The 14,379-nt window shown below is 43.6% G+C and overlaps 2 protein-coding genes across 4 annotated transcripts in view; one reads left to right on the top strand and one right to left on the bottom strand.

Annotated features, from left to right (window-relative positions):
* Positions 1 to 14,379, bottom strand: part of LOC130290403 (cytochrome P450 2F2-like) — a 167,197-nt gene that overhangs the window by 81,483 nt on the left and 71,335 nt on the right. For 2 of the 3 annotated variants that reach the window (XM_056537997.1, XM_056537998.1), the window contains one exon: positions 4,781 to 4,904. The exons of the other annotated variant lie outside the window; for it this stretch is intronic. The gene's annotated coding sequence lies outside the window, so the exon portion shown is untranslated. The remainder of the gene's footprint in view (positions 1 to 4,780; positions 4,905 to 14,379) is intronic. 3 annotated transcript variants of the gene reach the window in all.
* LOC130290417 (cytochrome P450 2G1-like) overlaps positions 4,770 to 14,379 on the top strand; it is a 54,708-nt gene continuing 45,098 nt past the window's right edge. The window contains exons 1-2 of the mRNA XM_056538045.1: positions 4,770 to 4,946; positions 13,301 to 13,463. Of these exons, the coding sequence (XP_056394020.1) occupies positions 4,770 to 4,946; positions 13,301 to 13,463 (340 nt within the window). The remainder of the gene's footprint in view (positions 4,947 to 13,300; positions 13,464 to 14,379) is intronic.

Below are 14,379 nucleotides of genomic sequence, written 5' to 3'. Positions count from 1 at the left end.
ACATAAACATAAAAGAATTACAAATGCCAGAACTTTGTATTTTTTTGGTCACATCACATGCCGGCGCTAGGACCGCACAGGAATTTGTTGTCCCATAGACAGCTGTGCATTCTATGTTGAGTCTGCAGAAAGAATAAACACATTCATTTTTTCCATGGACACAGAAAATGTGTGCACAGAGCAACGGAATCCCGCTGAATTAAACAGGACTCTGCTGCAGCGGAATCTCCGTGCTGGATTCTAATGCGGAATTTGACATGGAAATTCCGATATGTGAACATGGTCTATAACTACTTGAATACATTCCTAGGTGACACTAGCAGTGTTAAAAAGAACTTTAGGTAGTGTTATACATGTGTTTTTAGGCTTATTTCATTGCCGGTTTCCAATGAACCTGTCTCAAACCAAGGTGTTTTAAAAAGTTTGCTCAACTCTACTAAACAGCCACCAAAAGCAATCATCTATAGGACCCCTTAGTGGTCACCAGTGAACTTTGTTTTTAGGGACTCAGTTTGTGGAGATAAGTAACAGAATAATGGTGCATGACAAATGGTCACAAATGAACCCAAAGGACCTGTGAGATGCAAAAAGTCACCTAGCCAAGGTCAGAGCCACAATAGAATGCAGAAAGAAGAAAAAAAGATTATTTGGCTATGAAAATATGGACAACATCATAAGAGGCATAATCACCACTGGTACATACTTGAAGAAGATCCTCTAAATAGAGAGGTGGCGGCTTCAAAGACCATCAATTTACTTAGAAGAAACCAAAATCTCTGAGATGTCCTGCTCTAAGGCAAGTATGAAAGTTTCTCCCCCATTGATAATTTTTTTTACAGAATAAACCTGAATGTAAATACAAATGTAGGGTGTTGTAATTTCTTTACACCCTTGGGATGTGGTGATGGGTGGATCCCCTACATACATTAATTACTTAATTACTTACGTTAATTCAATAACTTGTACGTGCATCTACTGTCATATTGGAAGAACGATTAGAAAAATATAGATAATGGTCTTTCCAATATAAAAGAGGTCACATGTACAAGTACAAGGGATGTATATATATATATATATATATATATATATATATATATATATATATATAGGAATATGCAAAGCAGCTCATTACATCACTTTTCAGGTAATGTTCCCTGGTATCAGCTTAGCTCCTGTTAAGGAATATAAAAAGCTGATCGGGATTTTATGCCAAGCCAGACTACTCCCCAAAAGGAAAGTTTCTACCCATCTGCAGACAGCTGTTTTAAACAGCTGTCTGCAGATGGGTAGAAACTTCCCGTTTGGGGAGTAGTCTGGCTTGGCATAAAATCCCGATCAGCTTTTTATATTCCTTTACAGGAGCTAAGCTGATACCAGGGAACATTAACTGAAAAGGGGATGTAATGAGCTGCTTTACATATTCCCCTACCCAGAATGCCCGCGAAGTGCTTAATGGCCTTCTGAAGCTCCATTACACCAGGAGTGGTGGCCTCGCCCTGAGGAAAATACTCATCCCACATATATATATATATATATATATATATATATATATATATATATATATATTTATATATATATACATATAATGGAAAAATGGAGCACTCACCGGAGTTCTGTGCAGTTGCTTCTTTATTCACATGAAGACATAGGGTTAAACAGCAGGGAGGACAGGTGGACGGATGCGGGGGGAGAGATCGACTCGGTGACGGGCCGTTTGCGCACCGAAGAGCTTCGTCAGACCCCGCAAACGGCCCGTCACCGAGTCGATCTCTCCCCCCGCATCCGTCCACCTGTCCTCCCTGCTGTTTTACCCTATGTCTTCATGTGAATAAAGAAGCAACTGCACAGGACTCCGGTGAGTGCTCCATTTTTCCATTCTATTTTCTCCGTGATTCAAGTTTTATAAACTCTATCAGATGTGCAGCACCGCAATTAGGAACCTCCAGCAGTTTCAAGGGACCGTACTTATATTCTTTTAGTCCGGTGTCATACACTAGAGTGGTGCCGAGCATCTTTGCATATTATATATATATATATATATATATATATATAGAAGACAGGGGTGGGAGACAGCACCGGGGAGCGACCTCTGTGCCCCTGACCACCCAGGCAACCAGCCCAGGATCAATGTAGTCAAAGTCCCAAAATCACAGCACCAGCCAGGTCATGGATCTTGAAAAACTTGAATACTTTATTCTCCCCACAGCAAATGCAAGTTTCGACAATAGTAGCCTTCATCAAGCATCTTATCAAGCATTGCTTGATAAAGGCTACTATTGCCGAAACGTTGCATTTGCTGTGGGGAGAATAAAGTAATCAAGTTTTTCAAGATCCATGACCTGGCTGGTGCTGTGATTTTGGGACTTTGTACAGTGACCCGCCCCCCCCCCCCCCCCCCCCGACCTACGATGGCCCCGACATACAATCATTTCAGCATAAGATGGTCTCTCAGAGGTCATCTCATGTTGAAGGCAGCATCAACATACGATGCTTTTGTATGTCGGGGCCATCGCATAAACTGCTATCCGGCAGCGCAGACTGCTTCAGCTGCTACCGGATAGCCGTTTACGGTGCCCCGTGTGGTCCGCTGACGATCACTTACCTGTCCTCGGGGCTCCGGCGCGTCCTCTTCGGGATCCCCTGCATCGTCGGCGCTCTCCATCGTCGTCATCACGTCGCTGTGCACGCCATCCCATCATCCAATAGGAGCGGCGTGTGTAGCGGCGTGGTGGCGGCGACGGAGAGCAAGGATGCCGGGGAAGCAGAGGCCTTACAGGAGCGTCGGGGACACCCCGGGGACGCAGCGACAACGATGGACGGCGACATCCAGGGCAGCGGTGAGGAGCTGTGATGGTCCAGAGCGGCGGGGACAGGTGAGTACAACCTCCAATACCAGTGGTCTTCAACCTGCGGACCTCCAGATGTTGCAAAACTACAACTCCCAGCATGCCCGGACAGCCGTTGGCTGTCCGGGCATGCTGGGTGTTGTAGTTTTGTAACATCTGGAGGTCCGCAGGTGGTAGACCACTGTCCTATACTTTACATTGCACGGATCCCTCAACATACAATGGTTTCAACAAACGATGGACCATTTGGAACGGATTACCATCGTATGTTGAGGGACCACTGTATATATATATATATATATATATATATATATATATCTTTCCTTGAACATGTAAGGTTGCTAAGTAAGGACATTGGCTAATAATGGGATTCAGAGAACAACATGATAGTAAGGCTAATAAAAATATACTATGTAGGCCTAAAACCTAACATGTCCAACAATTGTGTTCCAGAGGAAACAAGCAGAAATGATTACAAAAAGGGGCCAAGTCTATTTCTGTGACTAGGGCACAAGGACCGCTTAGTCTTAATGACCAAAGCGATCGAAGTGTGTTCACATGAGAAAGCATGTCAGGGCGTCTACTACAAATAACTAGATTTATTGTCCTGTTTATGCTTACCGTGTTTTACTTTCTGCACAACGAATATACAGTATATATTGTTGGTAGACAATTGCGCAGCACTCCAGCTTGCAAACCAAACGTGATTTATTCAACTCATGTTACGGCTGTTGTGATATTAGTTTAATAAATCACATTTTGTTTGCACATTATCTGGAGACTGCACCTTTTTGTACTTATTTTAGAGGATTATAATCAAACCTGTGATGCTGCCATCCGCATACTCGGAACTGGTTAAGTTGTGTTGCATAACACTTTTCTGTTGTTATGTCTATTGTTGGATTATCTTTTTCATGCATATATCGGTTGAATAAAGTTGAGCGTTACCTATTTATATGGGGATTATATTGTGTATTGTGAAGGGGTAGAGCCTTGAAAAAGTGCATTAACGAAAAACAGCCATTGGCTTGACTCTGCATCCCATGTCTGTGTTATAATATAGAAATTAGTTATTAGGGAGTGCTGTGGACAAGTCATTTTTTATGTAAAATGTCAGTTAAAGGGGTACTCTGGTGCTTAGACATCTTATCCCCTATCCAAAGGATATGGGATAAGATGCCTGATCGCGGGGATCCGGACGCTGGGGACCCCTGTGATCTTCCACGACACACCCCGTTAGAATCAGTCCCCGGAGCTTGTTAATGGTGACCACGGGGACGAAGCATAGTGATGTCACAGCTCCGCCCCCGTGTGATGTCATGCTCCGCCCCTCAATGTAAGTCTATGGGAAGGGGCGTGGCAGCTGTCACGCCCCTCCTATAGACTTGCATTTAGGGGGCGGAGCGTGACATCACACAGGGGTGGAGCCGTGACGTCACTATGCTACGTCCTCGTGGTTGAGATGGACTCAGCCTGAGGACCTCCATCGGTTCCAGAAGCCGCTAAAGGTGAATGCTGCATGGTAGATCCCGGGGGTCCCCAGCGGCTGGACCCCCACAATCTGACATCTTATCCCCTATCCTTTGGATAGGGGATAAGCTGTCTAGGGGCGGAGTACCCCTTTAAGCTCTTCCCTTTCATCTAATGCTCAGACTGCAGCAGAGTAACAAAAATTTATAAAAAATTAAAAAAAAAGCATAGTAAACATAGAACATTATCTTGCTATCTGTTTTGGCAAGAAACTATATTGACTGTGCTCTAAGAAATGCCAAGTACATCCCAACCCCAGATCTAGTTTTCATTGGAGAAAATAATATCTTTATATTCCTACAAATAGTGTATATTATAATAATGGCAACTATTTAACCAGCTGTCCCTGATGATCTGGTAAAACAAGTATAACATACTTAACACTTGAAGAAGATGGATCTTACCTGGTTTGTATCCCTGCTCCTGGCTCTGATCATTTCATGGTTTATCTACTCCACATGGGATTCCATATACAGAAGACGTAACTTACCTCCAGGACCTACACCCTTGCCTATTGTTGGAAATGTCCTTCAAATAAAGAGAGGAGAGATGGTCAAATCCTTGATGGAGGTTAGTTTTGACAGGGAAGTTTGAAAAATTTGTTTAAAGGGGTATTCCAGTGAAAAAACATTTTTTTTAGGTCTTTATAAGTACTGGAGGCCGTATCTCCAGAAGGATATAGATACTCTAGAGAGAGTTCAAAGAAGATACTAAACTAGTACATGGATTGCAGGATAAACCTTACCAGGAAAGGTTAAAGGACCTGAACATGTATAGAAGAAAGAAGAGACAGAGGGGATATGATAGAGACTTTTAAATACATAAAGGGAATCAACACGGTAAAGGAGGAGATGATATATAAAAGAAGAAAAACTACCACAAGAGGACATAGTTTTAAATTAGAGGGGCAAAGGTTTCTGCAGTAATATCAGGAAGTATTACTTTACTGAGAGAGTAGTGGATGCATGGAATAGCCTTCCTGCAGAAGTGGTCGCTGCAAATACAGTGAAGGAGTTTAAACATGCATGGGATAAGCATAAGGCTATCCTTCATATAAGATAGGGCCAGGGACTATTCATAGTATTCAGATTATTGGGCAGACTAGATGGGCCAAATGGTTCTTATCTGCTGACACATTCTATGTTTCTATGTCAACTGGTGCCAGAAAGTTAAACAGATTTGTAAATTAATTCTATTAAAACATCTTTACCCTTCCAGTACTTTTTAGCAGCTGTATGCTACAGAGAAAATTTTGTTCTTTTTGAATTTCTTTTTTTGTCTTGTCCACAGTGCTCTCTGCTGACACCTCTGTCCGTGTCAGGAACTGCCCAGAGAAGCATAGGTTTGCTATGAGGATTTTCTCCTGCTCTGGACAGTTCCTGATACGGGCATAAGGTGTCAGCAGAGAGCACTGTGGACAAGACAAAAAATTAATTAAAAAAGAACAGAACCTCTGTAGAATACAGTTGCTAAAAAGTACTGGAAGGGTAAAGATTTTTCATTAGAAGTAATTTTCAAATCTGTTTAACTTTGTGGCACCAGTTCATAAAAAAAAAAAAATTCCAACAGAGTACCCCTTTAACTGCTTACATAGAGAATAGAGAGTGAAAAAGAACTAAGTGTATACTGTTATTACTGAGAAACCCAAGCTGATCCAGAGAAAAGTAAAAGCCACCCTTGAATTGCCTTAAAGACCAATTTACTATACACATTACACATATCCCCTTAGCATTATCTTCTCTAAAGTAAATTCATTTCTTTTTCCAACTACTCTTAAGATCAACTATTCCTTAGAACATTCTCCAGCACCCTGGAATCTCACCTATGGGCTACTGACCCAAACTGTATATGTGTGGTCACACCAGATATTTGTAAAAGGGTAGAATAGTACATTTTTTCCCCTCTAGAAACTGTCTCCTTTCTAATAAGACTAAAAACCAGAGTTACCAGCACAGTTATTGCATTTAAAGTTCTGAATATGTATGTTGTCGGCACTAATCTGAGCTTTAAACTTAACCCATCCATTGGTAAGACCGCTCATTAAAACAGGTAGCCTCCCAAACGTTTTGCCAAGCAAGTTGGCTTTGTCAAGGGCTTGAGGCTACTAGCTGTCAGCACACCTGCTGGGGTTTATATAACATATGTTTGTGATGTAGCAACATTCTTCTCTGTGATTGTTATGATTATAAGACAGACTATCAATATTACAGAGCGGGGGATATTATATTATTGGGGTTTGTATAGGCAGTCAGCTGATGTTCACCCTTTATCCCACACCAGGACATGGAAACTGGACTTCAGCTGGATCGTTACCACAAGTGGCAGATGGCCAGGCAAAGCATTACACCCTGGTGCATTCGATGTAGCAGAGCTGAGTAGCTCAGAAGTAACCAGGTGGTGTTAGCTTGCTTAAAATAAAGAGGTGTAGTCAACAGTCCAGGTCATATACAGAAGGTCAGTGATGTACAAGAGCATCAGGCAGGATCAGGCAGAGAAGAAGGCAGGATAAGAGGAACAGGTGTAGTAGGCAGGGAATAGCGTGAATTGTAGACTTGTGGGTGATGTCACTAATGTGAATGTTCGTGATGCCAGGAGTGTTAACCTGCCTACTATGTCGGGTAAAGAATACTTCAAATGCCAGGTTAAGGTAGCCTTTTGAACTTTACTTGAACAATTGCAGGAAGGTAGTAGAGACAGTTCCGTTCAACTGATGTGCAATTGTATTAATATATGAAGCAAGAAACCAAAGTTTCTCTTATGGGATTGCTGGGACTTTATCGACGTGACTAACACTTTACTAGAGTTAGCTTGAATAGACTTAACTTGACTAGGCTTAACTTGATTAGACTGGACCTGACTTTGGGAGCTGCCAAACACTGCCTTGCGCTGCTTCACTGTAGGAATATCAATTTTGGTGCTTAGGTGCGGGTCATGTGAGCCGCGACAACGAATATTCAAATTGAGCTGGTGTGCCCAGCAAAGATCACACCTAACATTGCAAAGTTATATAACTTTATCTTGTGCAGCTATATAAAGGTAATTTCATTTGACTGGAGTTCTCCTTTAAGGAGCAATCAGACTGTGTAGAGCTGTCCTGTGGAGCAGTGATAAGAGACCCAGAGTTAATGGAAAAACAGCATGTTGAGGCGCCATCTTAGGAAACCTCCACTCTTGTACCTAAGAAATCCATGAGTTTCCTAGTCATTGTGAACTTAGCCTATGTTTTTACCATCCCTTCAAAGAGCCAATGCAGAAGGTAGAGAGGTGCACCAAGTAATCAGAGCAGTTTGAAATGGTTGGTAAAGCTGCAGCTAGCCTCTAAGGAGCATCCTGGTAGAAGGAGCCCAGAGAAACATGACCATATTGAAATGACAATGTAACATTCTAATTACACTCTTAGGATACATAATCAATACAATCTGATTATTTTAGTGGTATGTTCTTGAATCCAACATAATCTGAAATGGGATTGTCTGCTAAGAATAAAGGTAAAAATAACCACAAAAAGAGTACAGATAAAATATGTCCTTACTTTTATTAGTCAGAAGGAGCAACTTAAAACAGTTCAATCAGTACAGTATTGTATACAGTATAGTCCAGTATTGTATACAGTGCTGACCTCCCCCTCTGCTAGTGGGGGGGGGGGGGGGGTGACCTCTGGTGGTGTGACACCCTGACCCAGGTGCGTCCGATCATCCCTGTCACTGGCAGTTTTTGTAAGCTCAATCTGCAGAGCAGAGCGGGTGCATACAGAAACAGACTGTGACAGGGATGGTTGGAGGCCTGTGGAAGACTGAGCTCTCTCGCTGGGGACTTACTCAGCTCCTCTTCCTCCTCTGCTGATCGGCACGGCAGCTTTCACCTGCACTGCTTGGGTCAGTGGCGTTATTTATTGAGGGAGCACAGTGGCATCACTCATTCTGTGGGCAGAGTGGCTTCATTTATTGTGGGGGCATTCATTGTTTTAATGGACACAGAGGTACAATTAGTCGGGATTAGGGCATAGCATGTGGCAGTAATATTGCAGGGGAATAGTGTATGGCAGTAACATACCAGGGGCCCAGTGTGTGGCAGTATTAGATTCGGGGGTGCAGTGTGTGGCAGTATTATATTCAGGGGTACAGTGTGTGGCGGAATTATATTCAGGGGTACAGTGTGTGGCAGAATTATATTCAGGGGTACAGTGTGTGGCAGTATTCAGGTCATACATCCTCTACACTTCAGTTGCTCGTTTGCTATTTCCTTCGTAGCACTGAGGCAGGTTGGACCTTTACCGGATGGCAGACCTGAATAAGCAGACCCTCACTAAAAATAGTTGAGTACCCCTGTCCTATATGTATTCCCTATCTATCTATCTATCTATCTATCTATCTATCTATAAACAGGAGAATACAGCAGCACACTGCTAGCACACAGATACAGATAAAACACGAAATGCTATATTGCTACAATGCAAAAAATGAAAAAATGTAGGTACTTTGCTCACCATTTGGCCAAATAGTTTGGACCATCCCACCAGGATAAGGTGACCTCATTGGGACGGACCCTACACTGTGAATATGCCTCTGGCAGTTGTAGTTTTGCAACCCCTGGAGGCACCCTGTTCAGGAAACACTGTTCTTTCCATGTCATATCTATCTATCTATCTATCTATCTTTCTTTCTCAGTATTTCCCAACCAGGGTGCCTCCAGCTACAAAGCTACAACTCCCAGCATACCCTAATCACAGATTAGTTCACACTGAGAGCCGTCCTTCACATGGTAAAAGCTTTACGCTTACATGGCAATTGGTATATTTGATTATATTACTGGAAATCGTTTTTCGCAATGGGAGATGACACCATTTTCTACTGCAGAGGGTAACACCAACCCTAGCAACGCCACTGCCCTCTGGCCTTATATACAGTACTGTATTGAATAAGAAGCAATACAAAATATTGCCTTGCTGATATATACCCCTGCAACTTCACACACACTAGAGGTGCATTTGGACCCCTAGTGTGCGAGAAATGAGCAGGGCAGCTATGATTGCATGCTGCAGCAGAAGCTGCAGGCTTATTGGATGCAGGGGTGGCGTGGTGATGGGGCGCAGTAATGAGGGCGGTGCAGGGCTGCAGGGATTGGACGCAGTGGCGGAGTGAGCAGTGGTGACGAGGACACTGCAGGCATCGGTGATTGCATACAGGGACGGCGCACTTATGGCCTGAGCAGCGGGGACAAGTGAGTGCCAGTGCAGTGTAACAGGGCAAATCAAATGGCCCAGCGGCAGCTCCAGCAGTCAGCACCACCGGAGAATCGTTTTTCAGGATGGGGGCCATCCTGGAAAAAGGTTCTCCGGGGGGCGTCAGATGCATCGTAAGTCGATGCAGTATTCAACATATAAGCCCATCGTTTGTTGAAACCATCGTATGCCAAGGGATCACTGTATAAGATAAAAGCTGAAATGGCTATTGATCTGTCTAGTCTCCCTAAATTAAATCTCTCAAATATTTTCCATCTCTTTTTGATGCCATCTGTAGTTTTTAATGTGAATCCTATTTTAAGTTTGCCTTCCCTCCGGGTTTCTGTAAGGGTGCACATGTTTAAAACACCTGGTGGAATTGCCTCCCCCCTCTGATCTCTGTCCATTATCAGTTTACCAGCTTGGAGATGATTATTATTTGTTTATAATAACAACTTATTCTATTCTAGTGGATACTGGGGTTGGACTTTTATTTAGCATTATACTCTATATCATGTATTGTATTTGCCCCCCCCCCATATCATTGGTGTTACATATGTCTTACATTAGCAGGTATATGCTATAACTCTGATTTATATTGACTATTCTTTGATGAGGGTGATGGCGCTGATTTATTTTGGGGTATACCTTTATACATGTTCTCCTTGAGGTAGAGCAAATGTGCTCCATTCAGTTCTTGTTTGTGAGCGTTTTAGATTTTTGATAATTGCAAATAAAGTTTGATATATTTTCATATATGAAGAGTATGCACTATTATGATGTGTTTCTTTTTCTCTTGTCTGTGATGGTTATGTTTCAATGCACCTAGTAGCACTCCTTTAACCTCTTAAGGATGCAGGGCATACCTGTACGCCCTGCGCCCAGTCCCGGTGTTTAAAACATTGCACTCGCACTTAAAACATCGCATCACACCGGGTCGGTCCCGGCTGCTATTCAGCCGGGACCCTGGGCTAATAGCACGCGGCACTGATCGTTGTGCTGCACACTATTAACCCTTCAGATGCGGCGATCAAAGTTGATCGCCGTGCTGAAAATGAAAGTAAACGCTTCCCGGCAGCTCAGTCGGGCTGATCAGGACTATCGTGATAAAACCGCGATGTCCTGATCAGTGAGGATGTGAGCGGAGGTTCCCTCACCTGTCTCCGTCACGTCCTATCCGTCACTGCCCCTATCTCGCTGATCCGTGCAAAGCTATGGCTTTGCAGGGATCAGGGTAAAAGATCAGTGTGTGCAGTGTTAAAGGTCCCTACGGGAGCTATTACACTGCAAAAAAAAAAAGTGAAAAAAAGTTAACAAAGGTCATTTAACCCCTTCCTTAATAAAAGTTTGAATCACCCCCTTTTCCCATAAAAAAACTGTGTAAATAAAAATAAACATATGTGGTATCACCATGTGCGTAAATGTTCGAACTATAAAAATATATTGTTAATTAAACTGCACGGTCATTGGCGTACGCACAAAAAAATTCCAAATTCCAAAATAGCGTTTTTTGGTCACTTTTTATATCATAAAAAAAATGGATAAAAAGCAATCAAAAAGTCCGATCAATGCAAAAAATGAGCCCTCATACCGCCCCATATGCGGAAAAATAAAAAAGTTATAGGGGCCAGAAGATGACAATTTTAAACATATACATTTCCTGCATGTAGTTATGATTTTTTACAGAAGTACAAAAAAATCTAACCTACATAAGTAGGGTATCATTTTAACCGTATGGACCTAAAGAATAAAGATAAGGTGTCATTTTTTACCAAAAAATGCACTGCGTAGAAATGGAAGCCCCCAAAATTACAAAATTAAGTTTTTTCTTCAATTTTGTCACACAATGATTTTTTTTTTACGTTTTGCCGTGAATTTTTTGGTAAAATTGCTAATGTCACTGCATAGTAGAATTGGTGGCGCAAAAAATAAGCAATCATATGGAATTTTATGTGCAAAATTGAAAGCGTTATGATTTTTAGAAGGTGATGAGGAAAAAATGAAAATGCAAAAACGGAAAAAAAGCTGAGTCCTTAAGGGGTTAATTAGTTTATGATTGATAGTTTGAGCCCCCATTCCTTTCTTTGTTTTGTAAATCACATTTCTGTTATTTGTCTTTTTATACCATACAAAGTATAAGTTAACAAATCAAGAAAGGTAACAAGGGTGTTTTGTTACCTTTTTCTTGATTTGATAACTTATACTTTGCGATACGATTTTGTCTGCTATACATTGTTTCTGTACATTCTGTTATTTCAAAAAAATTCTAACAAAATTTGTTAGAACTAAAAGTGAGAACTTGTTTGGTGGGGGGAGGGATGAAGTTACGTGAGCATTTTTGGTGTTTGGTTTTCCATAAAAATCATAGGTAATTACCCTAATGTAGCAGTCCAAAACACGTAGGGTTTTGGGCTTGCCGGGACATCCTGAGGCTGGGTTCACATCACGTTTTAGGCAATAGGGGACCCCATACGGCTGGGGGGGGGAGCTAAAACTGGGCGCTCCCGTAGCCCTGCCGTATGTTATGTATTTCAATGAGCCGACTGGAGTGAAACGCTGACTCCGGTCGGCTCATTTTTGCCCCATATGCGGTTTTCTTCCACGGTTTTAGGTCCGGTGGGAAAACCGCATACGGGGCAACAATGAGCCGACCAAAGTCAGCGTTTCACTCTGGTTGGCTCATTGAAATACATGACATACAGGCCGCATACGGCAGGGATACAGGAGCGCCCGGTTTTAGCTCCCCCCAGCCGTATGGGGGTCCCGTATTGCCTATAATGTGATGTGAACCCAGCCTTATTTTAAGATTTTTTAACGGTTTTTAACAGATAAACAAAATTTATTGTACTTATGGAAGACAAACACCAGCGATACTCTTCCCAAAGACAATGTCCAGCAGGCTTTTTTTTCAATGTAGTATTTATCGGCATATAACACGCACTTTTTAGACTAAAATTTTTAGCCTAAAGTCTATGTGCGTGTTATACGCCGATACACCCCCAGGAAAGGCAGGAGGAGAGAGGCCGTCGCTGCCCGCTTCTCTCCCCCTGCCTTTCCTGGGGTCTAGAGCCCTGCTGCCGGCCCTTCTCTCCCCCTGGCTATCGGCGCCGCTGCCCGTTCTGTCCCCCTGACTATCGGTGCCGGCGCCCCATTGCCGGCGCCGATAGCCAGGGGGAGAGAAGCGGCGCCGACAGCCAGGGGGAGAGAAGCGGCGCCGACAGCCAGGGGGAGAGAAGGGGCAGCGGCAACCATTGCCGGCGCTGCTGCCCCGTTGCCTCCCCCCATCCCCGGTGGCATAATAACCTGTTGCCGGGGTCGGGTCCGCGCTGCTGCAGGCCTCCGGCGTGCGTCCCCTGCGTCGTTGCTATGCGCTGCACGTCAGTGCGCCGCGCCGTGCATAGCAACAACGCCTATAGCCAGGGGGAGAGAAGGGCCGGCAGCAGGGCTCTAGACCCCAGGAAAGGCAGGGGGACAGAAGCGGGCAGCGACGGCCTCTCTCCCCCTGCCTTTCCTGGGGGTGTATCGGGGTATACACGCGCACACACGCACCCTCATTTTACCATGGATATTTGGGTAAAACCCGGTGCGTGGTATACCCCGGTAAATACGGTAAGTATAAGTGTGGCATTGCAATAATATATCTTTGAATGAAATATATAATGTATATGCTTTAATATTTTCCAATTTGTATGTTATTCTTCAGTTTAGAGATAAATATGGCTCAGTATACACGGTATATTTTGGACATAATCCAATAGTTGTCCTTTGTGGTTACGATGCTGTCAAGGAAGCATTAATTGACCGAGCAGAGGAATTTAGTGGTCGTGGAAGGCTTCCTACTACTGATCAATATGTGCAAGGATATGGTAAGCCTATGAGCATAGTGTTTAATACAGTTATGTGTTTTACTTTAAGTATAGTAACAAATATAGATATCAGATAATGTATGGAAAGGTACCGTATTTTTCGCCGTATAAGACGCACTTTTTCTTCCCCAAACCTGGGGGGGAAAAGTTGGTGCGTCTTATACGGCGAAAACACACCTATCACAGCGGTCCCTGCGGCCATCAACGGCCGGGACCTGCGGCTAATACAGGACATCACCGATCGCGGTGATGCCCTGTATTAACCCTTCAGATGCGGCGATCAAAGCTGACCGCCGTGTCTGAAGCGAAAGTGACACTAAACTGGCTGCACTGGGAGGGACCTTACCTGCCTCCTCGGTGTCTGCTCCGTGCCGGGATCCCCTGCATGGCCGGCGCTCTCCTTCGTCGTCATCACGTTGTCGTGTGCGTAGCGACGTGATGGCGGCGACGGAGAGTGAGGATACCGGGCAGCAGAGACGTTCCGGAGCGAAGGGGACACCCCCGGGGACGCGGCGACAGCGATGGAAGGCGGCATCCAGGCCAGCAGTGACGAGTGGTGACAGTCCGGAGCGGCGGGGACACGTGAGTATTACCTCCTATACCAGTGGTCTTCAACCTGCGGATCTCCAGATGTTGCAAAACTACAACTCCTGCAACGGCTGTCCTGGCATGCTGGGGGTTGTAGTTTTGCAACATCTAGAGGTCTGCTGGTTCCAGATCACTGTGACCTATACTTTACATTGTATTCTAGATTTTCCTCATTTAAAATTGGGTGCATCTCATCGGGCGAAAAATATGGTATATCATTTTTTACAACATTATCACTTTTGGCAAATAGTAATACTAAAATATAACCTTTAATGAGATATTATTAAATGTGGACATGTATAAAGCAAATAATCAAGCATGTAATTAA

Source organism: Hyla sarda, chromosome 9, assembly GCF_029499605.1.
Source record: "Hyla sarda isolate aHylSar1 chromosome 9, aHylSar1.hap1, whole genome shotgun sequence".
Lineage (NCBI taxonomy): Eukaryota > Metazoa > Chordata > Amphibia > Anura > Hylidae > Hyla > Hyla sarda.
The sequence above is the reverse complement of the archived record's forward strand: the minus strand, read 5'-3'. Positions and strand labels throughout refer to the sequence as shown.